Consider the following 25,680-nt stretch of genomic DNA (forward strand, 5'->3'; position numbering starts at 1 on the left):
ATCTGAGCCTTTTTCTTAATTTCCTTCTGGTATATTCTGTATAGTGTTTTTAAATCTGTTTCTCCTGAGCTACAACTCTCCTGTAAAGTTATTTCTGTCTTTTACACTTGTTTATGTGTCTCCCTGTTCCAGATCTCTCTTCCTGTGGTTGACAGAGAGCAGTGGTTGCTGCTTTCCTGATCTCCTTATGTGGTTGCCACATATGGGCGTTCTTTCTCCTCAATCCTTGTGTTTGATTATTAACAAAAAAAAAAAAATTCTAAAATGCCAACTTTAACTTTATAGGATTATTATTAAAAATTTTCTTTCTGAAGACCGTTTTTATATGGATTGTATTGCTTCTCAAATATTCTATCACATATTTATAGAAAAATTAATGTTGGCTTAGGAAACAAATATAGAAGAGGTCATTCTGATATACATTGCAAGTTCTGGGCTAGTCATATCTACATAGTGAGGGCCTATCTTTTAAATAAAGAAGGAAGCAAGGAAGGAAGAAAGAAGGAAGGCAGGTAAGTAAGCCGGGCTCACAAGACTGCTCAGGGGATAAAGGTGTCTGCTGCCGAGCCTGATGACCTGACTCAGTTCTTGGCACTCGCATGGTAGCAGGAGAGAACCAACTCTCCCAAGTTGTCCTTTGACCTCTGCCTGTGACCTCTGCTGTGACATGTGCCTCTCCCCAGCCCAATAAATAGGTGCCAAAAATGAAGTTATAAAAGTGGTGTCTAGGATTAGTGACAAGTGCATTGAGCCAGCTGATGCTATAGCTGCCTATGCAGGAGTGTAGACTAGACATGCATGATCCATGCCCGCCTCTGCAAACACACACACCGAGACTTGGTTATTATAAATTTGACTTCTGTAAAGTTCGTGTGGCACATAATTGATAAATAACAAAGAGTATGATATATTTTACCATGAAGTCAAATAGACCAAGATTGCTTTTGTTGAGTTTTACCACACTCCTCTATCAATCTGTAGGCTTCAGGTTGCAGAAGTATGAGGGTAATGATATGAATATCAGTTGGTAATTTTCTATATGTAATATGTAGAAGTAGTAGGTATATCAGAATCTTACTTGCTCTTTAGTGGTATGAATTATTTCTTTCCTGAATCAAATACTAGGGTTTTTTGTTTGTTTGTTTGTTTTTGATTTTTGTTTTTTGTTTTATTTTTGTTTGTTTGTTTGTTTTTTTAAGACAGGGTTTCTCTGTAGAGCCCTGGCTGTCCTGGAACTCACTTTGTAGACTAGGCTGGACTCGAACTCAGAAATCTGCCTGCCTCTGCCTCCCGAGTGCTGGGATTAAAGGTATGAGCCACTACCGCCCGGCAGGTTTTTTTGTTTGTTTGTTTGTTTTGTTTTTAATGTTAATTGTAACATGACAGCTCTAGGCAGGACATATTTTAGTATTTCTTACTAACAATTGCCCAGTGGGTTTTCTAGAAGTCAGTAAAAGAACAAATCACGTGCTCACGTATGTCCTTTTGCGGTATAAATACAACCAGTATGGTGGCCCAATGGCTATCACCATCATGGAAGATGTTGGTAGCTCAGCTCTTTCCTCATTCAGATGCTCGTGAGTGTTGGTGCACACCTGTAATCCCAGGATTTAGGAAGCTGAGGCAGGAGAGTCAGCTGAGACCAGTCTGGGCTAACTAATGAGGCCCTGTTTGAAAATATATAGATAAATACAAATAAAGATTTAGCACCCATGAGCAATTCCGTGAAGCACAAATAATAGCAAAAATGAAGTCTTTCCAGTGGGAAGGGTTAAATCTCAGTATTTACTACCTTGTTTTTAAGGTAGTTATTTTTCTTACATGCAACACAAATACTGGCCCATAGACGTCAAGTTTATTCATTCTGTGTACGAGTAAGTAAACTCTGAATGTCCTGAACAAGACTTGTATACAATGAATATACTTTTGGAGACGGTCTACTGTATAGATGCCTAGGCTAGTGTGCCAGGGAATCCGTTACACTTGCTGAGTGTTGCCCAGTGCACTGTGTCTCCCCAAAGAGAAATGCTTTGATTTTCTTCTCTTGACCCCTTGGATTGTCGTGTCGTCCCATAACCAACACCCAGGGCAATGCTGTGTTTTTGACGACGATGCTGATGGCGCAATGCCAGCATCCCAGCTACTTTCAGCTGACAGTAAATCTAAGTCTGAACTTCTGCACAGCACTGGAGCTAGGAGGATGAGCAGCAGAGTGCAGGGCTGGTCCACGACTTTGGTTAATTCAAGAGTCTCTGAACCCAATGGCCTAGGCCATTGTCCCCTTGAGAACTAATTATGGGAAGCCCCTCCTATAGCTGATGGATGCTGTGGTGTGTCTTGCAGATGTAGATGTCGTGAATCCTGATGAGAAGTCCATCATGACTTACGTGGCGCAGTTCCTGAAGTATTCGAAGGATGCGCCTGGCCCCGGGGATTCCACACAGGTATGTCGTCTTCCTGGCTACCCACTCAGTTTCTTTTGGTTGTACACAATTGGTTAGATTTAAAAAGAAAGAAAGAAAGGAAGGAAGGAAGGAAGGAAGGAAGGAAGAAAGAAAGAAGGGAAGGAAGGAAGAAAGGAAGAAAGAAAGAAAGAAAGAAAGAAACCTGAAATTTAAGTTGCACACACAACTTAAATGTGTAATTCATGACTGGCAATAGTGGTATATGCCTTTAATCCCAGTACTCAGGTGGATCTCTGAGTTCAAGGCGAGCTTGGTCTACAGAACGAGTTCCAGGAAAGCCAGGGCTACACAGGGAAACCCTGTCTTGAGAAAACAAACAGCGGCTGTAGAGATAGCTTAGAGGTAAAGAGCCCTGGCTGCTCTCCCAGAGGTCCCTAGTTCAGTTCCCAGGAACCACATGGTGGCTCCTAAGTATCTATAATGAGATCTGGTGCCCTCTTCTGGCCTGCTGTCATACATGCAGGAAACACTGTATATGTAGCAAATAGGAAAATCTTAAACGAAGGAAAAAAAATACAAACAATTTGTGCAATTCGTTCAAGTATGTAAAACATACATGGAGTCATAGTTTCAATATCCACCATGTTCCATTATGCCTCTTTTCTAGGCTTATTCCAGGAAAGTAATGTTTTAATTTCTCTCACTATAATTTGTTTTGTCGGGTTTGTTTGTTTGTTTGTTTGTTTATGTTCAAGTGATGGCTTTTCAAGCTCCAGTGAGTTATTTAAACAGCTTCTAGATAGGTATTGTATTAGTTCTGGGTTAGGGTGGCAAGTAGCATGGATAACAACTTTAAAAGAGAAACATTAATTTTAGCTCCCAGTTTGAGAGGTTGGGCTGTAGCCAGCTGGCCTTGGTCATCATAATGGACAGAGTTTGACACAGCAAGGGAAGTACAGACGAGAACAAGACTAGAGTTCGGTGGTCCCCTTTTGGGGATATGCTCTGTGACGTAGAGCTTTGCTCTTAGTTTCTTCCCATTGTGTGCTGCTGGTGCCCTCCCTGGTGTTCAAGCCTGTGATGTTATCAATCAAGAGCCAAACGATAGCGGGCAGTGCACGGGATGAGTTATAAATTAAGCTGACTTTTGAATAATTTTAAGATTTATTTATTTTTGATTTGGGGGGACAGGGTCTCTCTGTGTAGCTCTGGGACTCCATTTCTAGACCAGGCTGCCTCGTGAGTGCGGTGATAAAAGGTGTGTGCCACCATGCATGCCTGTTTATTTATTTTATATGGGTATTTTGTCTGCATGGCTGTGTACCACATTCATGCAGTGCCCATGATGGCCAGAAGAGGGCGTTGGATTGCCTAGAACTGGAGGTAAGAGACCACAGTTCATAGTCATGTGGGTGCTGGGAACTAAACCTAGGTGTTCCGGAAAAGCCTGCAGTTCTATTGACCACCGGCCGCCTCTTCAGTCCTTTTGAACAATTTAGAGATAATAAAATTTTGATCTATTTTGACTTGTATTTGTTTTAGTGAAATAAGCTCTTTAAAGTATTCAGTTCAGTCAGTTTTTTAGGCATTTGCACGATCATGCAGCCACTGCCCTCCTCCAGTTTAACATACTTGGCCATGCCTCCAGCTGGCAGATTTTGTCCGCTTTTGCTCACAGCTTGGTCAGTATGGGATTGTCTGAATGGGATTGTGTGCTCCACATACAGGAAGGCTTTGTGCTCTGTTGTTGGCCTTTGCTTGTGGAGATTTCCTGGAATCGCTGCTAAGTGGCTTTTGATTACTCAGTTTACAACCACTGAGCTGAAAAGAAACTTCCTTATGTCCATGAAGATAAATGAGTGTGGTGAATGTAACAAAATCCTAATAAAATCCACATTATGTTAAAATGTTCTCTTGAATGGCTTTCTCAAGCGTGTTTACGTACCTTTTGTCAGATGAACTAGGCTGCCTCTCCAGCGGCTATGGCCCAGGCTGTCGGCAACATTGTTGCTGATTCTGGAGGTGACTCTCTGGGAGAGGCTAGGCTTAGAAATGTGCGGCTCATTTCTGACTCGCTGAGAGGCTCCTCCCTCCTAATTAATATTCATATAAAAGTAAAGATTCACCTGCCTATGAAATTGGGGACAAAAATATTAAGCCGCCTTTTTGTTTACTAGAATAAGAAGGCAAGTGAACGGGAAACTGATACCTCTGGATTTACCCTCCAGCAGAAAAATCTGCATTCAGCTGTGAACAAGACCATTGAAACTATCCAGGGAAAGGGCACCCCTCACTTTTATAGGACAGCACACCCTGAAACTGTGCTAGTGGGTTTGTTGTTCTTGTTTGTTTGTTTGCTTAATCTTGATGTATTCACAATCTTTTTTAGTGTGACTGTTCTTGGCAATGAACCTGCTGTAAAGTGACTTAGGAGGCTGTCAGGAGGATAACATGAGATCAAAATGCTTGGCATTGGCTGAGCCAGCCTGTGATCTTAGTGCAACCCCTGCAGCCCCTGGGAAGGTGGAAGGAGAGCGCTGACTCCACAGGGCTGTCTTCTGACCTCCGTACTCTTGCCTTGCCATGTGTGTGTGTCCACCTCATCATCCATGATGATAAACAACATTAAACATTTAAAAAATGATCTATGACGATGCTTCCTAAAAAAACTAAAGAACATTAGAAATGGATAGTCTATCTACCTACCTACCTATCTATATCTATCTATCTATCTATGTGAAGATTTGGTTACTTTTTTTGAGACAGGATTTCTCTGTGCAACCCTGGCTGTCCTAGGACTTGCTAAGCAGATCAGGCTGGCCTTGGATCCATCAATCAAATCGTCAGGCAGAGAGCCATGTGCCTCTGCCTTCTAAGTGCTAGGATTAACGATGTTCTTTTATTTACTTTTATGTCTCTGCATGTTTGTCTGGATGTGTGACACAGGTGTGCCTATAAAGTGGAAGTGGAGTTGCAGACAAATGTGAACTGCCTGCCATGTGGGTGCAGGGAATTGAACCCATGTCCTTGGGAAGAACAGCGATTGATAGGCCGCCTCTCAGTCCCCATTATATACGCGTGTGTGTATACACACACACACACACACACACACACACACATATATAAATACATTCTGAGAATATATACATACCAGTTTCCAAATCCAATATATATACATATGTGTGTGTATGTATGTATATATATCTATATCTATATCTATATATATATATATGTATGTATGTATGTATATATATTCTTTTGAGAAATCCTTTTTGACAATATGATTTTAAGGTGTTAGTGTCAGTCTATTTTAAACATAAGGTGCTACAGGAACCAGCAGAATTTCTCTTGGCCATTATGAGTCACTGGTGTAAAATAACAATCCATTGCTCTTTTAAGCTGTCATTTTTACTGCTCATAGAAATCACTCATAGTTTAAATATGTGTGTGCATTACAGGCCAAGGTAAGGGATGCTCTGGTCTGGCTAACTCTGCAAGAGAAGAGATTCCAGAAGATGCTGAAGGACTCAGCAAGTGAGACCTACTGTAACAAGTATCATGTGAGTAATGCTTTAGGTACTCGCTTGCACTGCTTTGGGGAAGAGTGGCAAAGTGTACATTTAGAAAAGTACTATCTTCGGGTTTCTATTGCTGTGAAGAGACACCATGACCACAGCAACTCTTATAAAGGGAAACATTTAATTTGGGCTGGCTTACGGTTCTGAGGTTTAGTTCGCTGTTGTCATGGCAGAAAGCATGGTGACGTGCAGACAGGCATGAGTGATGCTGGAGAGGTAGCTGAGAGTTCTACATCCAGGTGCAGGAAGAAAGACTGAGACACACTTCCTCCAACAAGGCCACACCTCCTAATAGTGTCATGCCCTATATTGGGGGGGTGGGGCGCCGTGTCATTTTCATTCCTACCATCACCGGCACACTTTAGAAACTAGTATTAAACAACCCAGACTTGGACTGAATTCTAGAATATTGCCTCTGAAGCTTTCATGGATGCTTTTGTTAAATGCAAGTTTAGAATCAGGAGCTCTGGCCAGGGCCCAAGATCTCATGTTGCTAATACGGTTCTTGATACTGCTAGTCCACAGACTAGTTTGAGCTTCAGGGCTCTACAGCAAGGGATGCCAAATAATAGCCCATGGCCCTGGACTCGTCCTTTTGCAGAGAAAATTATATCAGAATAGCACTGTGCTTATTGAAGAACTCCTCATAGTTATTTCCATGCTATCCCTGGGCCTGAGCTGCTGGGGAAGAGACCAAATGGTCCTCGAAGCTTAAGATTTATCATCTTGCCCCCTGTAATGTTCTTCAATCCTGGTTTTGAGTAGAACATTCCCTCATCATGAATACTGAATGAGAGGGGAGAAAACAGGTTATCAATTGCACGTCTTAGAATTAAAGTACGGGGCTTCATCCAGGAGTCCTGTGCATAGAAGTGATGTTATCCCTGAACACCGGCCATTTGCTATGGAGCATCCTTGCTGACCAGTCTTTTACAGGCTAACACATCTCGCTGAACTGGGTGGTGTTCATGAGTTTCACACATGAAGACAGTGAGGTTTAGAGGGACTAAATGACTTCTCTGAATATCAAGGGTAGAGTGTGGCTTTAAGACTTTGGTCTTTTCGCATTCTGTTGAGTTTCCAGGACATGTTCGTTCTTAACTGTACAGTCCCGGAGGGAGCAAAGCTTTCTTAGAACCCGATGGCTATGTGATTTTGTGCTTCGCACCAGTGTTTGGTCCTGAATAAGGATGACATTGTCATATGCTTCTGCAGCCCTTAGCCCTTTCTGGGCCTCCTTTGCCCTGAGGGAGCTGGGTGAGTCAGCTTTTCCGAATCCAACACTGAATGGATCATGTGACTTGTAGGCCATGCCATCCTGCTTGGCTCAAAGTCTGTAGGGGAAGAAAGGACCAAACATTGTCTTCTTCCTTTGATCAGAACAGCACAGGATCCATAGGATCTAGGCCTTCTTCCCCCCTACCCGCACACGTTTGAGGTTGAAGAGGTGCTCACTGTTCAGTGAACACCCCTTGCTCCCACTTTCCCACTATGCCTTTGATTTAGAAATGTATCATAGGATAATGTTTCTTCAATAAAAAGTTTTGTGAAGTTATTCGTTGTCAGAGATAAAGTAAATTATTTGCTACTATCTATCTATTTATTTATTTTCAAGGCGAGGTACTAATTTCATCACCCTGCCCATGAATTCTTGAGTTCAAATCATTTTTGTCTCAGCCTCTCCCATATCTGGGACCGTAAGGTTTCTACCACCATGCCCAGCTTCTATCAAGTATAGTTAGGAATATTGTTAATGATTGTATAATGTGTTAACACAGAATTGTAACTCTAAAACACCAGTACTGCATACAAGTGCGAACCAAGAGAAACTTTGTTCTGAAGTTCCGAGTGCAGGCAGAAGGGAGTTTTAGTTGGACAGGATGCACTGGCAAGAGTTGGATCATCTCTGCTTGTCAGAAGCCATGTTGATAATCATTGTGTGGCTCAGATGTGTATGCCATGCACTTGGGGAGCTGAGACAGGAGGATTGCTGTAAGTCTGAGGCCAGCTTTGGGTCACAGTGAGTTCTGTACCAATATGAGGTACAGAGTGAGACCCATCCCACAAAAGCAAAACCAACTGCCATCATTTCTACAGGAAATGGCAGGGCAGCAGTTGTCTTGTCTGCTCTGGGCTGGGCAGATTTTCACAGGTGGCATCATGATCTGATGTCTAGAGACGGGTGGCTTTGCCCACTCCTTTGCAGTAGAAATCCCATAACTGACACCCGTGGGCCATTTTGTTGTTATTCAATTTATCAGACTGAAGCAACCTGGGTAGAGAAAGGATACGGGATTCAAAGATTTTTAACCTTTGCCTAAGCCAGACTTTAACATAACCTTTAGCTCTAGGCCTTTAGGTAGCAGATTGCGTCTTATAAATGGAATGAAGTGTTTCAAGGTTGTTATGAAACGCTCTTCTAACTGCAGAGTCTGCTGTCATTTATGGAGTCACTGAATGAAGAAAAGGAATCCTTCATTGATGTCCTGTCACTGAAAGGGAGGATGGGAGAGCTGAATGAAGATGAATCACGGCTGAGACAAGGCTGGACCAGCCTCATGCACCAGGTGACTGTGTTTCGTACGTCACTTAGAACTCTTCTCGGGGCGGCTCTGTTAGGAAAAGTCTTGACTCTAGACTTTAGGTGACGGGGTAGGTGCTTCATCAGAGCACAGGACCGTGCTTTGCCCCTCCCCACACAATATCATTTATGTAGGACTTTAATTTTAAGGGAAGTTTATGGAATTCTGCTTAAGTACAAGATTATCCAAAGCTACGTTGGCCATCAATCTTGGTTTACCATAGAGGATAAGGTAGTATTTCCTATTGGAGGTTTTTGATGTTTTGTGTGAGCTGTAGACTCTTCCCTCCCGTCATTTGTCAGGATCCGTGTGTGCTTGGAAGACAATCTGGAAACACATGTAGGATGATTGTGTTTGTGAGTGTCATTCATATTTATGGTTTTCATCCTCTTGAGATTATTAAGATTTGGTTTATGGTCCAGCATATGGTGTAACACTAAAACCACACGCCTCTGGAAAAGCTAGTATCTTTCAGCAATTTGTATGATATTAATATCACTTAAGGCAAGGTGGCCAATACTCATGCCCAGCCTCTCTATGTCTTGGCTGGCGTTTGTCTAGCTCTATAGCTGCTGAAAGGGAAGTTTAAAAATCTGTGGAAACCCCTCTTCAGTTTTGTCAAGTTCTGTTTTGTGCATTTTAAAATTTTATTAAGTATGTAATAGACTCATGAGAGTTGTATCTTTCTGATGAACTGACACTTCCTGAAATATCTCACTAAATATACTACTAATATTTAGTGAGTGTTTTGCTTGATATCTGCTTCATTTGATATGAATGTCATGTTCTGACCCTGTTATTCCGATGCTATTTAAATTAGACATTTCCCCCTCATTTATTTCAACCCATTTGAGTCTTTATAGTTCATCTACTAAAGGCAACACATGGATTTTTCTTTTCTTATTTATTCTGACAGTTCTGACCTTTGAATGGGAGCGTTTAGTACATTATACATAATATAATTCTTCCAATCATTTAATTTACAAATATTATTTTCCTCTTTGATTTGTGTGCTTCCTCTGGTTTTGAATCTTCACTTTATTAAAAAAAATTCTGGTTTTCTTTTTTGTGAAGATTAAGAGTGTTTATTCTGCAGAAATGTCAAAAAATTCTGTTTTAATATGTCAGTTTTGGGCTCTTTTTGTTTATTAAGTGTTTAGTGATTGCTCTAGGGGTTGTAATGTACATTCTGAACTGTTTATAGTTTAAATTTTAAGCTGTACGATTTCTTATTATACAACTTTTTTAACCATGTAACATCTATTTTTTAGAAGTTCTTTTTAAAAATGTTTGTTTTATTATCATTCCTTAAATGCCTGTTTGTTTTCTAACAAGAGACAGACAATGTGTGGAACCAGATGGGAGAGGAATTTTTTTTTTTTTTTTTTTTTTTGGTTTTTCGAGACAGGGTTTCTCTGTATAGCCCTCACTGTCCTGGAACTCACTCTGTAGACCAGGCTGGCCTTGAACTCAGAAAGCCACCTGCCTCTGCCTCCCAAGTGCTGAGTTTTAAAGTACTTAAGAGAAAGCTCCATCCTTTCATGGTTACCTAGATAGTTGCCATTATTTGGTGGACATGGTAGCCACATTTTTAATCTCAGAGCTTAGCAGAGGCAGGTGAACCTCTGTGAGTTAGTTCAAGGCTAGCCTGGTCTACAAAGCAAGTTGCAAGGCAGCCAAAGTTCTGTAAGGAGACCCTGTCACAAAAAAAAAAAAAAAAAAAAAAAAAAAACCCAAAAAACAAAAAACAAAAACAAGGGGTGGGAGGGGGGAGGATATTTACAATTTCTAATTCTTCTTATAGCTTTTGAGCATTTCTTAACCACCCCACCCTACAACTCCTTACCTGATAACATAACACAGTAATGGCTTCATTTTCCTTGATGTCTAAACATGTTTATTTTTAAAAATTAATCTTATTAATATTTGACTTACACATCTTATGCTTTACCCATTTTAAATGAAGAATGAAATGGTTGTATGTCTGTCTGTGAATGTGTTATGTGCTGCACATGTATGTGTTTGTAGCATGTCCGCATGAGTGGGCAGATGCACGAGCCCATTTGGAGGCTAAAGAATAACATTATCTTTTCTATGCTTTCTGTTTTCCCGCCTTTGCATCTCTCTCTGAGCTAGAAGCTTGCCTTTTTGGCTCGTTTGGCTAGCGAGATAGTGAGCTTTGGGATTTTCGGATGCTCTCCTCCAATGCTGGAGGTATAGACATGTGCAGCCATGCCCTTTTGTGGGGGTGCCAGAGGGTTGAATTTAGGTTCCCATGCTTGTAGATCACGTGCTCTCGCCCACTGAACCCTCCTCTCCTCAGCACCGCTAATGTTTGTTTGTTTGTTTGTTTGTTTGTTTGTTTTTCAAGACAGGGTTTCTCTGTGTAGCCCTGGCTGTCCTGGAGCTCACTCTGTAGACCAGGCTGGCCTCGAACTCAGAAATCCACCTGCCTCCGCCTCCCGAGTGCTGGGATTAAAGGTGTGCCCCACCACTGCCCGGCCGCTAATGTTTTTTAATGAAACATTTTATTTTTATGTTTATGTATTTGTCTCTGTGTGTATATGTGTGTGTGCGCGCGCGCATCTATCTGTATCTGTGTGTTTATGCATGTGAGTGCAGTTCTCACAGAGGCCAGTAGATGTCAGATGTCCTGGAGCCTGAGTTGCAGACAGTAGTAAGCCATCCTAGGTAAATGGCACTGGGAATCTAATTGGGTCCTTTGTAAGAGCAGTATGACACCTCTAAAGCCCCCCATTAAATGATTTTTAAATGAATTTATTGAGTTCATTATAGAATTCACTCATGTTACATTTACAGAGAGTCTGGCTCACTGTTTTCCGTGTGAATCTCGGCTTGCGGAGCAGAAGTGACAGCCTACTTTTCCAAATCATTTATTATATGTAGTTGTCCAGCAGCCATGGAGAACTGGGTCTACCTGAAAGGGGGGCTGGAAATGAAAAAGGACAGGGTGCGAGAGAAGGATGAAGCCAAGACAAAGTTTCTGATCAAGGCTCAAAGTTTAATATTCAGGACTGTGTTTATATAGGGAGAGCCCACAGACCCATCCTTTGTTTCAGCTGGACTAAGTTGCAAAGCAAGGTCTGTCTATTCTTCTAAATTCCTTAGGAAATTGCAGGTGCTGCAAGGCAGAAGACTCCACCTGGGTTGTTAAGGTCCAACTGTGACAAGCACTTAAGGTCTATTTAGCCTGCTCAAGGCTGGGGGAAGGGCACAATTATATATGTTAGATAGGTGTGCATGGCTTCCGAGAGCCACTCTCTAGAGATGTTTTCTGAGGAATTAGTGCAGCTCAAGGAATCTCACCACCAGAGAATAGTTCCCAATGCATCCTGGGAACCTGGCTGTTATAAAATGACTGGAGCAATGTGCAGCAACTGGTCCATAATAATATGAAAATCAGTGAAGCTGTTGTCTGCATAGTTCAGAGTGTTCCAGGCCACAGAGACCTGGCTTGATTCTTTTTTTTTTCCTTTCAGAATATGATTTGGAAAAATTACCTGAAATAATGAGAAAAACCACAAAAAAGAATTACTTCGCAAGATTAAAAGCTCCAAACTAATAGTATATTGGAAATCTATTTTTTAGTTAGGAGGCTCTGCAGATAATTTTCTTGGTGCAGTGAAATGAGACATGTTAATTTTAAACTCACTATGCATATCAAGCTAGTCCCATCTATACAGTTTCTCATTCCATAGTTTATGGATCTAGGTATATTTTTACTTATTTATTAATTTTAAAGTTAACATACCAAGTAATGGATTTCATTATGGCATTTTCATATATGCACGTAAGTTAGTAAGTTCTTTCCTCTTAAGCCTGCTGCAGATAGTAGCAACATTATCTGATTTTGACCTGGTAAAACTTTTCATACATTTTCAGCCAAATTAAAAAATAATCCTTTCAGGAAGGATATGTAGGAGTGTGTGTGTGTGTGTGTGTGTGTGTGTGTGTGTGTGTGTGTGAGTGTCGTGTGAGTATGTGTGTGTATGTGTGTGTGAGTGTGTGTGTTCAGTGTTCAAGAATAGGAAGGAATGAAGGTAAATGTTGCTTCTGTCTTCTAAAAGTTTTGACTTCATTAAAACTATAGAGAGCTTTCATTTAGTTGCACAAAGAATAGAGTTGAATTAGAGCAGGGCCTCCCTCAATTTTCTCTTCTTTTCATTCTTAAAGTCATTTTCTATAACTCAGGGCATATAGGAACATAAAAATAGGCATCCCAACTGAGCATTTGCTAAATTACATGAATCATATGGAATTTATATTAGGGAAGTAAATGTACTTGTAGATGGCCTGATGGCCTTACTTCGATTCCCAGAACCTGCATGGTAGAAGATGAGAACTTGGGTCAAGATGGGATTTACTGAAGAAAAGAAGTGGGAGGGTCAGGTGTAGTCAGCTAGTAAGAGAGCAAGCTGTGTGTGTGTGTGTGTGTGTGTGTGTTTATGTGTGTGTGTATGCACGCGAGTGTGTGCACTCCCATACTTGTGAAGTATGGTTCCAGTGTTGTCCTAAGGAGGAATTCTGTTCATCTAGAAACTCTGACTAAAACCAGCCAAAGGACACATGGCCGTGTGGTGTTTCAGATAGTTCTTTCTGTGACTATTCCCTGTTTGGAGGAGAACTTTAAATACTTCCAATTTCCTCCATGCAACTTACATGAGATTCTCCCAATCCCATATTCCCCACTTCTGTCTATTCCAACAGCTTTTAAACTAATTGTATTCCTCTTCTCCAAGCAGTAAAATGATATTTAGAACTAAGAAGTTTGCCCACTGATAAAATTCCTTTAATAAGTCAGCCTTGGCTTTCTGAGGCACGTGAAGTAAGCATGCGTTGGTGAAGAGATGGGCGGGTGAGGACTGACGATTCTGCCTTATTTCAGGTCGCTGCGTGGAGAGCCCAACTGGATGACGCCTTGCCTTCACCGCTCAAAGAGACCGAAGCGTGGCTGAAGGACATAGAGGGTGTTGTGCAAGAAGGGGTGCCGACCTCCCAGAGTTACTCTGAAGCCAGGACTCTGATCCAAGGGAAACTATCTTCATTCAAGGTAGGAAAAGAAACTCATGGAAAAAATGAACCCTTTCTTAGGGTCTGTCCTTGAGGAAGACTGTATTCTAGGAAGAAGAGAATCAAATTTGAGAATCAAATGCGGTGGTGGCTGAGGGTGGTGTAGCTTTTGTCCCTTGGGATCCAGAGACTCTCATGGTGGCACCAGCTATCATCCCAGCACCTGGGAGATAGAGGCAGGAGATCTGGAGTTCAGGGGCATCCTTGGCTTGATAGTAAGTCTGAGGCCACCTGAGCCACATGAGATTCTGTGACACAAACAACTTCCAATGAAATGGAGATGTTTTGGCGTTCACAACTATTGAGCTGTTCAAGAGAGAAATCAGGAAAGGTGGAATCCAGTCAGCTCTAAAGCTGCAGCGACATCCGACCAAGAAACAACCAAAAAGATGGCAAGGGGAAGAAAACGAGGGTGGTTGGGTTCTCATCGCAAATGTGTGGGCCGATTTGGTTTGTGAGAGTTCGAGCAGTCATGCCTCTAGAGGCATGGAGAGACTTGGGAAAACAAAGGATTTTGCTAACGTCTATGCCCAAGACAATGCCTGCCACCGTTTGGGAAAATGTCCCACCTGAAAACCTTTATGCTGAAATAATGGGTATGACAATCTTAGGTAAAAAGGAACAGATAAGAGCCAGTCATGGTGGCTCGTGCCTATGAGCCTAGCACTCCGAAAGCTGAGACAGGAGCATTACCACAAGTTTAAGGCTACAATATGTTTAAGGATACAATATATATATCTCAATCAATTGATCAATCCATCAGGTTTTTTGACTTTTTTTTTTAAACAGATATAACATAAGCATTCCTGCCTTTGCAGTATTTAGAGATAAATCAGATTTTCATGTTTGTAAATTTCTTTCAGAGTCTGATGGGCAGCTTTGACTATCATTCGGATGTTCTCATGGCCTTTCAATCCAATGCCGAGAAGAGCCTGCCAGCTGTGCCTCCTGTTAAACTGGAGGAGATGACAAGACGGTTTGTGATAGTGCCAGTCCACAAGCTCTGTGAATGAAATGAGCGATTCCCGCTCATGTTTAGCAATAGCGTTGCTTGCATGCCACAAGCATAGAGACTTTGAGATAACATCTGACATATTTGTCTGCATCTTGATAACCACACCTTCATGGTTTTGCAATAGCAGCATAAATGCTCACATCCTGTGTCACTGAGCAATAGACTCCTGTGATGGGGCGTTGCCTTTCTGAGTGCACTCCTTTTTCATGTTTGTAAATCTGGGCTCCTCACAAGGATAACAGAATAAGGCAGGCGGTAAGGGTAGAGAGATACTTCATCAGTTATGAACCCTGGCTATGCAAATCATGAGGACAGAGTTTAGATTCAGCACCCGTGTAACCACCCTGGGGTCCCATAGATAACTAAGACTTCAGCTCAGGGGGATCTAAGGCTTTTTCCTGGCCTCTGTGTGCATAAGCATCTATAGTCACAAACTCATGTGCATACATAATCATGAAAACACACATAGACATAAATAAATAAAATCAATCTTAAAAAAAAAAAACCCTGTAAAATGTTACCAATATAAGGGCTAGAGAGATGTCTCAGTGAGTAAGAGCACTTACTGCTCTTGCAGAGGACTCAAGCTCAGGTCTCCAGTAACTACACTGAGTGTCTCACAACTCTCCAGGGGACCCAACACCCGCGTTTGGCCTCTTTAGACACCTGCATCCACACAAATAGACAGATAGACACCCCACACACACACACACACATCCCATATACACATCGATGAATAATAACATAAAATCTTTAAAAAATACATTATTAGTAGAAAAGTCATTTAACTGACTGTTGTCCACATTGTCTTCTAGTTTTTCTTTACTCATAAGTAGCTTATGGCAATAACAAGACAATGTTAGCCTTAATACTGAAACTGGCTTCATATGTAAGCTTTAAACAATTGTAGCTGCATCAGATTATACAGAAGTTTTTAAACCCTAAGATTTAAAAACTAAATTTCTAGGGTGTTCTTAACAGGATTTCTCAATAAGAGAATAATTTCTTCAGAAAATGTTCTGTTACATTTTTACCTTAGAAATGTTGCTTTATATCTTGCCAGAGCATTTGTTTCACATGACTTTAAAAGGAGAAGAGAGGATGGAAGGACACAGACACAGACACACAAAGACACACACACACACACACACACACACACACACAGCACAGGGCTGGGGACACTCTTGAAGATACATTTGAGTTTCATGTGTTTGAATAGAAAAATTAAATCACAGGATTTCTTTAAATGCCAAACAGATTTCTGACACTTGGTCAATTCTAAAACCTGTTTGTTTTCCAGAATCAACAACGTTTTGGGTAAAAACTTCATCCCACTCCTGGAGTTTCATGACTCTAAGTGCTCAGTTCTGGCTTTGCTTGATGAAGCGAAGGCCAAGTTGGATGTCTGGAACGGCACTTATGAGAGCAAGGAGTCTGTGGAAGTCCTGCTGGAAGACTGGCATGTGAGCGGCTGCGGGCTGGGCGTCTGCTTCCCTCTCCTGCTGTCTGGATTAGCTCAGGGATTCTCCCTTTCTGGGCTTGGGTGTTTGTTGGTAGGCCTCGTTAGCTTCAGTTTCCCTGGAGAAAACCATCAGTGGTGGTCAAATAGCTGCTAGAGAACGAGTAAGAAGATGAGGATTGCCTTGGTCAAGATGGAGTTAGGATGGTTAGGGCCATAAAGAAGGCTCCGTTGTGGTCTTTTCCCATTACAAAGTTTTGCTTACTTTTGTTCTTTTTTTCAATTTATGCTTCCATTCAACGGTTCTCTTTTCTTTGAAAACTTTGGTCTTAGCCCCTCAAGTTTTTTTTCTTTTCTTTTTTTATTATTATAATATCTAAGTATACCCTAGCTGTCTTCAGATGCACCAGAAGAGCGCATCAGATCTCATTACGGATGGTTGTGAGCCATGTGGTTGCTGAGATTTGAACTCAGGACCTTCAGAAGAGCAGTCAGTGCTCTTACCCACTGAGCCATCTCTCCAGCCCCCGCCCCTCAAGTTTTATTTTGAAATTTAAAAAAATATAGTTTCAGTTACTTTGGTGCTTGCCACGGATGCGTGTGGAGGTCAGAGGACATCCTGTGGGAGTCAATTCTTCCCTTCTGTCACGTGGGTCCCAGGGACCGAATGCAGTCCTCCAGGCTTGGTGGCAAGTGCCTTATGCACTGTGGTGCCTTCTTGGCTGCCCTTCACCCAAGTTTGAGTAGGAAATGGCTTAAATGCTTCAAAGAAAAACCCGTCACAAAAACCAAAAGCATAGGCGTGTCCTTACAAGCATAGGTGTGTCCATGCAGAAATTCAGATGGAAACCCCATGGGGCGCCTTCTTTATGGGAAGGGAGGGTGGGGAGACTTGAAAAACTCAAAATTATAAGTTTCAAGGAAATGGAAGAGGATGATGAAGACATACATATCTGTTTATAATTGATCATTTAAATATTATGCTCTTCCAAATTGGAGGCATCATTCTAAACTGGGCTAGGTTTTATTTATATATAAAACATGGAGAACAGTACTACATATAACTTTTTGTCTTCTCTGAAGTTTTGTTTTGTTTTTTTTTTCTGGGCTTTTGTTTGTTCATTTGTACTTTGAGATAGGGTCATATGTAATGAGGTTGGTCTTGAACTCCCGATTCTCCTGTAAGTGTTAGATTACAGGAGTGTGCCATCATGCCCAGCTTTGGATTTACATTTCACTGGTTCAGTAATCATAGTAGTTAGCTAGCACAAAATAAGAATATAATCAGTGGTTCTTAACGTTCCTAATGGTGTAACACTTTAATACAGTTCCTTACGTTTGGTGACCCCCAATCATAAAACTATTTGTTGCTACTTCATAACTGTTATTTTGCTACTGTTATGAATTGTAATGTAAATATCTGTTCTCTGATGGTCTTATGCAACCCACAGGTTGAGAACCGCTAATATAATAAACAGGCGGTTTAGAGTCGGCTCTGAGTTAGCCCCAGGATTTTCCACAGCTGAATTAGTTAATGATAGTTTCACAGCCTTCTTTGTGCAGGTGGGGATAGCTTCTGAAAAAGTAACCTAATGTAGCTAATGAAGACTTACTAATTAGTGTGAATAAGGCCTGGGAAGCCTAAGCTATTGACACAGTTACACAATGTTACTAAGACGGACGAGCTGGAAGGCTTGGATCTGCTATGACTGATAAACTTGCTTTTTCCCATCAGCTGGACGCAGTGTAAAGTCACATGGCTATGTTAAGGTGAATCTGCTGTGATAGCCCTGTGTCATTGTGCTCTTGCATCTCCTAAGTCCTAGCCACCCTTCCTGAACCATTCCTTCCATTTCTGCTGCTGCAGTGTGGTGGTATTGAATACTCAAACATTGCTGGCAACCTTGCCCTTTACTGACATCACATACTGACATCTGGATTTCTTGGCACATTTTCAAAAGTAAAATCTGTCAACATTTTTTTGCCTCTCCTTCACAGAAATTTACTGGAGAAAAAAAGTTCCTAATTCAACTTGATGCTTCTTTTCAAAAATGTGAAGAAATGTATAAGAACTCGGGTAAAGTATCCTAGTTGCTTTTTAATGGGTCAGCTATCATTTCAAGATGAGTATTGTTTTACTTTGATGGTTTGGACATTAACTGTTTTCATCCCTGCTTTCCTTTCTTTTGCTTTTAATATTGTTAGGCAACATGCTTGTTGGTTAATGCAAATAATTTTCTTAGTATCAGTTACAAACAAAAACCGTTTTGTAAGACTTGTTGTTTTTGTTTGTTTTGCTGATGCAGCCAGAGAATGTGAGAGTATTAGAGAGGAGTATATGATGCTGGAAAAGAATGTTCACTCGTGCAGACAATACATCCATAACACGAAGGCCACACTGCAAAGAGCACTGATGTCTTGGGCAACTTTCGAGGAAGATCTCGCCCTACTAAAGGCTTCTTTTGACTTGACAAAGAAGGAACAAATTAAAGAGGTATTTGAAGTCAATGGTTCTATCCCAGTTTTACATTTTATTTTTGGAGACTGACTACATACATACACCATTCAAGTTAGGGATTAAAGGCATGCATTACCATGTCCAGCTAGAATGAACTTTTCTATTTCTTTTTGTTTGGAAGCCCATTTTGAGTCCAAAAGTTGAGTGTCAACAAAGGAGTAAACATATCTTCTAGAAAATTCTTCAAGAATTTGGGAAGAACTTAGTTTTTTCCTAATGTAATTGTCAGAGAGTATTTCCTTTGAATTGTACACACACACACACACACACACACACACACACGTTTACATAATAATACAGCTTTTTTTTTTTTTTGGATCACTCTATCAAGAACCTGGAGACAGGTTCTTGGCTATATGATCTAGGCTGGCTTCAGAGTCAAGACTCTCCTGTTTTCATGGGACTTCCTTTCTGATAGGATTACAGGCATGTCCTACCATGCCTACCTAAATCACTGTTTTTAAGAATTACAATTTTCCATTTAGTTAAAACCTTTTTCCCCTACATCTTTTCTGAATTTCCCTCCTACAGAGGGTCCCAGATTCATTTGATCAATAGAGGCTAATACCACCTTCATGATGGTTTTCCTTAGTCTCTAGGCCAAGAATTATTTAACACGTCCCAATTTAAGTCATCTAGTTTCTAGTTCCACAACTTAGTAGCAGCATGGGTTCTAGGAGATAAATGCTGCTGAGACCACGCCAGAGTTAAAAAGCTCTAACAAGATCTCTGGCATCATGGCAGAGGTTCGGGATTGTATGTTCAAGATGGCATTTTCTGAGTTATGTATATTTTAATATCAGATGTGTGGAAGGAATGTCAGTGCAACTATTATTTTTGTATGCCAGCTAGGAAATAGCATGTGTTTCTGTCACTCGCTTTTGTAGTTGAAAGTGGACCAAGACAGCCTTTCACTCTGAATGGAGCAGAATTACTTTGTGGACAGTAGGCTCTTGGTATGGAAGAAATGCAGGGAGTATAGGAGTGCACAGAGAGCACCTTAGACTTAGAAAGTTCCCTCGTCTCCCTGTCACCTGGGTTGGTCCTATAAGCTCATACCATTGGTTTTCAATAGTTCTTCTGTCTTTCAGGGTCTGATATTAAAATGTACATAAACCTGGGGAAAGTTGCCGTCTTGAATGTGACTCTGCTGAGATACTCTGGGCTTCCAGAGATCTTAAAAGAGACTTTGAATTTTACAGGAGACTTGGTAGCATCTATCACATAGACACTGTGCCAGTATTACATATTTGCCCTAGATGACTTAGGAAATTCTTGGCCTTGATATTAAATATCAAGTATCAAGGCAATATTGCCTCTATTGAAACCATTACCAGAGTGGTATGGCCTCTATTAATCAGATGAATCTAAGAACCTTTGTTAGTTTATCAGATACTTAGAAAAGTTGACCAGGCATTTCTGAAGAGTCCTGGGCCAGGAGGACAGTGTCGAGCACCTGCTAGGCAGCAACCCCAGAAAACAAGCTGGGAGGTCCTCTAAGAGGGAAGTCAGTTTCTCTTCAAAGGCCTTCACACTCAGTCTCGCTGAGAATAAGCCTTAGCAGAGCCTCTGGATAATAGCAATACAATTCTCACATCAAACATTTCTGGTGCTTATCTGTGACATAGGTTCCCGTTGAGACCCTCTTGCAGTGGAACACAAAACACACATCTTTGAATGAGGTGGGGAGTTTCCTGATTGGAGTCAGCAGTAGAGAAGTTGCCGCATCTATTTCTAAAGAACTGAGAAGGCTCAATAAAAGATGGAGAAAGTTCATCACCAAAACTCCACTTGTAAGTTCTTGTTTCTGGCAACAGCTTTCTGGGGATATAATATTTGGTCATGCAAGTAAGTGTGTGTGTGTGTGTGTCCTCATCTGCTGTCCACACTATTTTTGAGACAAGGTCCCTCACTGAACCCGGAGCACCTCAGTTGGGTAGACCAGCTGGCCAGCAAGCCCAGTGATCATGTCTGTCACTCCTCAGCCCCAGGATTACAAATGTGCACCACTCTCCCTGACTTTTATATGGATGCTGGGGATCTGAGCTCACGCTTGCCTGGCTGTCAGTTTTAGAACATTATTGTCAGTTCATGGAGATGATCTGCACCTATAGCTTCTGTCACTATTTCTTCAACCTCCGAGCCCTAGATAACCACCGTTCATCTTCTTTGTCCATAGATTTGCTCCTTTGGACTTTTCTTATAAGTCGAATCATATGTGCTGCTTTGTGACTGGCTTTATGCCCGTGGTGCAATGTTTTTAAGGGTCATGCAGATGTACTGTGTAGCTGCATTCTATTCCTTTTCACTGGAGAGTAGAAGTCTGTTGTCTGACTATGTCAGGTTGTATTTCTTTATCTAGCACATGATACACATTTTGGTTCTTCTGGGGGCTGTGAGAGCCACTGTAGGTATGAACATATGCATAATTTATTTGGGATACATATATACTGAAGAGAACGCTTAGTGTTTGGGCTTTTCTAATGTATGTCTGCATGTCAGTTCCTTTGCCAAAAAAATAAACATTGCTTTATCTATCCAAACTCCTTAAGAGCCTATATTTTACACTAATATTTATCATAAAACAGAATTATAATAAAAATTTTCAATTATTCTTTTACTTATTTATAACAATTTCTCAGATAATTTTAGTAGATAATTTTTTGTGTTTTTGTGATGAACTGTTTGCATAGCTGATTGGCATACTTGATTTTTTTTTTTGTCTCCACCTTCCAAGTACTGAGCTTTCAGGTGTGCACCACCCCACCTGGCCATAAATAGTCATTTCACAACACTATTGTTAACTGATATATCTTAAAATATATTTAATTATATTTTTCCACTTACTATTTTTGATACATGTTATCAAAAACTTAGAAACACGAGCATGAAACTTACGAAATTAACTTTTATAGGAGCTGAAACTGCCACTCGTGAAAATTCAGGACCAGCCCCCTGGGAACAGTTCTGGAACGAGTCTGTCTAAGGAGTCAGCTATGGCAGCAGAGCCTGGTGGAAGCCGTGGTGAGGATGTAAAGGTGAGGCTGGTAAGCTTTGCCCATGCACAGAGGGACGTTGTAGCCTTGTTATTTTTCCTCAGAAGAGGATGGTGAGGACAGTGGGTGTGCATTGCTAGGTAACAGTCACATCTCAGTTGATTAGGGACTTGCTCTGGTGGGTGCACTCATGAAGGCACTTCATGTCTCTCTGGTCACCCACTCTATGCTTCTATGTCAATAAAAGTAGGCAGGACTTTTGAATGGTGCCAATCAAGTTTGTATTTTCTTTGGAGGACTTCTGAGGAGTGTTTGAAAATGCTCTATCAGGTGTGGTCACCCTGCCACCACCTATAGAGCTTATGCTCACATGGTGGCAGTTGAATGACCCAAACAAAAAACAGCAAGCCAACCTAATGTGTAAATCAGTTTGCAACCGTGTGCTGGGCCGTCTTGTAGATCTTCTCAGCCACATGTGGCCTGTGGGTTGGGCACACCTGGCAACTTCCAGCGTTGGCGAGCCACCAACCTCTTTTTGTGTTGCTTACTTTCTGTGGAGAGGAAGAAATACTCTAATACTCTTTTCTGTGGTGGACAATTGGAGAATGTTAGACTGTAAGTAAGACTATGGAAACAGAACCAAAAATACACGTGTAGCAGTAATGCCCGTGACTTTGCATATGTGCCACGCCCCAAAACCAGCCATATCACCTTACATAAGTGATTTTGAATGCCTTTAGCCAGATGGCAGGAGTGCTAATGTTTTCAGAATGCCTAGCAGCTGATGGGATGGCTCAGGGGTTAGGAGTGCTTGCTGCTCTTGTTTAGTACCCAGGTTCAATTCCCAGCCACTCACACGATGGTCTACAACTGACTGTAACTCCAGTTTCAAGGGATCCAACACTCTCTTCTCACTTCTGTAGGCAGCAAACACACACCAGCTGTACAAACATACATGGAGGTTATAACCTCTGGCTTCTCCACCCACACCCCAATTCCTGAATGACAACTCAGACTTACTATTTAAATGCCTAGGCCTTCACCTAGGCTTCTTCCCCGATTAGCTCATAACTCAATTATACTATACTATGTTTATATTCTTCTATGTCTACCACATCGCTGGCTACCTTTCCCCAGTTTCATACATTCAATTTACTGCAAGTCTGGGTGGCAAATCTCACTCCTAAGTATTTCCCAGAGTTCTCTCTTTCTCTTGATGCCCCACCTTCTAGTCCTGTCTCAGCTTATTGGCCATCAGTTTTTTATTTTGACTGATCAGAAGGTGCCTTAGACAGGCAAGAAAACCAGAGACACATCTTCACACAGTGCATATAAACATTATCCCTACATAATCACACACTGACACACATAAAATAAAAATTGAAAGAAAAATAAAAGAATGCCTAATGGGCTAATAGCATAGAGACAAAACACTCAGTTGTCTGTTATGCAGGAAGCTGGGGGTTTGTCTGTACCACTGCATGAAAGAAAGAAAGAAAGAAAGAAAGAAAGAAAGAAAGAGAGAGAGAGAGAGAGAGAGAGAGAGAGAGAGAGAGAGAGGAAGGAAGGAAGGAAGGAAGGAAGGAAGGAAGGAAGGAAGGAAGGAAGGAAGGAAGGAAGGAGTGTAATCAAAGAAAATCTGGAAGGATCTCAATTTATGTGGTGCTCTTTAAAATATAAGTCTCTGAACTCTTAAAAAGTTCAGATATATACCTGTTCATATGTGTGTGTATGTTGATACAGGTTCTCTTTGTGTAACCCTGGCTACTCTCAAACTCAGTAAGTAAGCCAGGCTGGTCTCAAACTCAGAGAGATCCTGAGTACTGGGGTTAAAGGCAGGTGCCAGTATGCCTAGCTAAAACCAACTTTGAAACTGTTGGCTGTGCAAATCTCCCAGGCTCCAGAATTTTGAGAGACTGCTAGTAAGAACAGATTCAATTATTTTTGAAATTTTGTCTAAGCCTTCTTTATTATTTTAAATGTGTGTGTGTGTGTGTGTGTGTGTGTGTGTGTGTGTGTGTGTACATGTGATAGAGTCTTGCTATGTAGCCCAGGCTGTCTTCAAACACATAGCCTTTTGCCTTTGCCTCCTGAGTGCTGACTACAGACACAAGCTACCATACTGAGTATCCCGTTTTTGCTTTTTTTCCCTTTGAGACTTAGTATTTCTACATAACACAGTTGTCCTAAAGATTACAATCCTCCTGCTTCAGAATACTGGACTCCTTAATGCTGGGATTAGAGATATGTGACCTCGTGCCTGGCTCTGTATCTCTATTTGATGATATTGTATAATTAGTGTTAGTAATAGCTAAAGTTAATTATTTATGAATTTACTCAAGTTTATTCAGATTAACTTTCTAAGCTTCACTGTTCCTTATAAAATGAGATAATATTATCTGGCTGACAGAAAGGATATAATTAAAATAACGTGCATGATCGACCTCATTTGTAAAGTGATGTGTACTTTCATATTATCTCTGTCAAACTAAGGTCTTACAACACAAGCGTGCAGTTGTGTGCACACAAATATGTGGCAGTAGCTCTAACATAACGCTTAGATTTCTAGTAGGCTCTACCATCTGGGTCTGTAGAAGGATGCTTGCTTTGTGACGGTCACACAGGGGCAGAGAACCTAATAAATTTCTAACTCATTAGGAATACATACCTTATATGTTTCTCTGTCCTTGTCATTAAGCATACACTATGCAACTTGGTGTTGAATTCGCGCTCTTTAGGATGGTGATTTAAACAATGTTTCATATTGCAATGACATCTTCTTAGTGACCGCTCTGACTGCTCTAGGCTGCGGAAAAGCAGGAAGTAGAAGACGAAGAGTCAGCCGGACAATTGAAAGTGAACGAAGAAGTTGAAGGACTCATCAAGCAGGTGACAATCTGGGAGTCACAAACCAAATCCATCTTGGATCTCCTCCAACATGGAGACCATGCCGATGGCTCCTCAGCAGACACCTTGCAGGTATGAATGTGACCATGTTTAAGAGGGAACACTCATGATTGGAAACTCATGTGGGCTTGTGTTTTAAGATAAACAAAAAATGTCAAAGAGTAATGAGCCTGCATTTAATTTTCCGTATTGGGAAATTTTAAGATGGCACCAATCTAATCACTGATTGCTTTCCACGTAATATGCTTGGAATGCCTTATATGCATAAGGTCTTGACTCATTTTCCTGCCTATAAGGTGGGGATTGTAACATTCTGCATGAGAGGCACTAAGATGAAATGCATTAGGTCTCTGGTGGCTAGTTACAATGGGAACATACTGATTATGTAATCTGTGCCTTGAAGATTCTCCCATTTAACCAGTTATGTCCCCAACTCACTGATGGAGGGGTGACTAGGCTGTTTGAACTCCATTCTGCATCCATCCTCCAGAAATTGCCTCGAGTAAGAAGCAACAAGGTGCAAGTGTATCCCACTTGGGATAACTGAGGATTTTTCCCAAGTTCCAGCACAGTTGTGACATCAGGGGAGCATGTCGCAACTGGGCCAAGATAGGAAGTTTACGCAATAAAGGGCCACCCGTGGACTTTTCTACATCTGTGTTGCTGGAAAGGCCTATAGCTCAACCTGCAGTATTTTCATTGTTTATGATGGTGGTAACTTAGTAGCTTGAAAAGTATTCTTACAAAATAGCATTAAAAGCACTTTATTCGCTAGTTTTTTAAATTTCCTTTTTAAAAAAATATAGATCATCTGCAGTTTGTCTTAGTGAAATAAATGAAATAGGGATACAATATTAAACAGATTTTTTTAAAGCATAATTTTAAGGTTTTTTTTTCTTTAATTACATTTATTTACTTCGTGTGGGGGCACCATGCCACACTGCACATGAAGGGTATCAGAGTAACCTTCAGGAATCGAATCTCTTCTTAAACCATGTGGGTCCCAGGGATTAAACTCAGATCAATAGGCCTGGTGGCACACCCTTACTAACAGAGCCATCTTGTGGACCCTAGAGTATAATTTTCTTGTTTCCATTTCAACTTACTTTACAACTATTAAGAAAACAAT

The 25,680-nt window shown here is 41.1% G+C and overlaps 1 protein-coding gene and 1 non-coding gene across 2 annotated transcripts in view; both read left to right on the plus strand.

The window, feature by feature from the left end:
* The window catches only part of Syne2 (spectrin repeat containing, nuclear envelope 2), a 292,611-nt gene that overhangs the window by 72,422 nt on the left and 194,509 nt on the right, over positions 1-25,680 (plus strand). Inside the window, exons 9-19 of the mRNA NM_001005510.2 lie at positions 2,344-2,444; positions 5,864-5,965; positions 8,413-8,550; positions 13,472-13,636; positions 14,520-14,632; positions 15,972-16,134; positions 18,129-18,207; positions 18,437-18,624; positions 20,277-20,441; positions 21,567-21,686; positions 24,450-24,623. Coding sequence (NP_001005510.2) covers positions 2,344-2,444; positions 5,864-5,965; positions 8,413-8,550; positions 13,472-13,636; positions 14,520-14,632; positions 15,972-16,134; positions 18,129-18,207; positions 18,437-18,624; positions 20,277-20,441; positions 21,567-21,686; positions 24,450-24,623 — 1,508 coding nt within the window. The remainder of the gene's footprint in view (positions 1-2,343; positions 2,445-5,863; positions 5,966-8,412; positions 8,551-13,471; positions 13,637-14,519; positions 14,633-15,971; positions 16,135-18,128; positions 18,208-18,436; positions 18,625-20,276; positions 20,442-21,566; positions 21,687-24,449; positions 24,624-25,680) is intronic.
* Mir5101 (microRNA 5101) lies at positions 18,364-18,446 on the plus strand. The gene has a single exon (NR_039560.1). It is a non-coding gene; the product is annotated as a microRNA 5101 (primary transcript).

The sequence above is a fragment of the Mus musculus genome, chromosome 12 (assembly GCF_000001635.26).
Source record: "Mus musculus strain C57BL/6J chromosome 12, GRCm38.p6 C57BL/6J".
Classification (NCBI taxonomy): domain Eukaryota; kingdom Metazoa; phylum Chordata; class Mammalia; order Rodentia; family Muridae; genus Mus; species Mus musculus.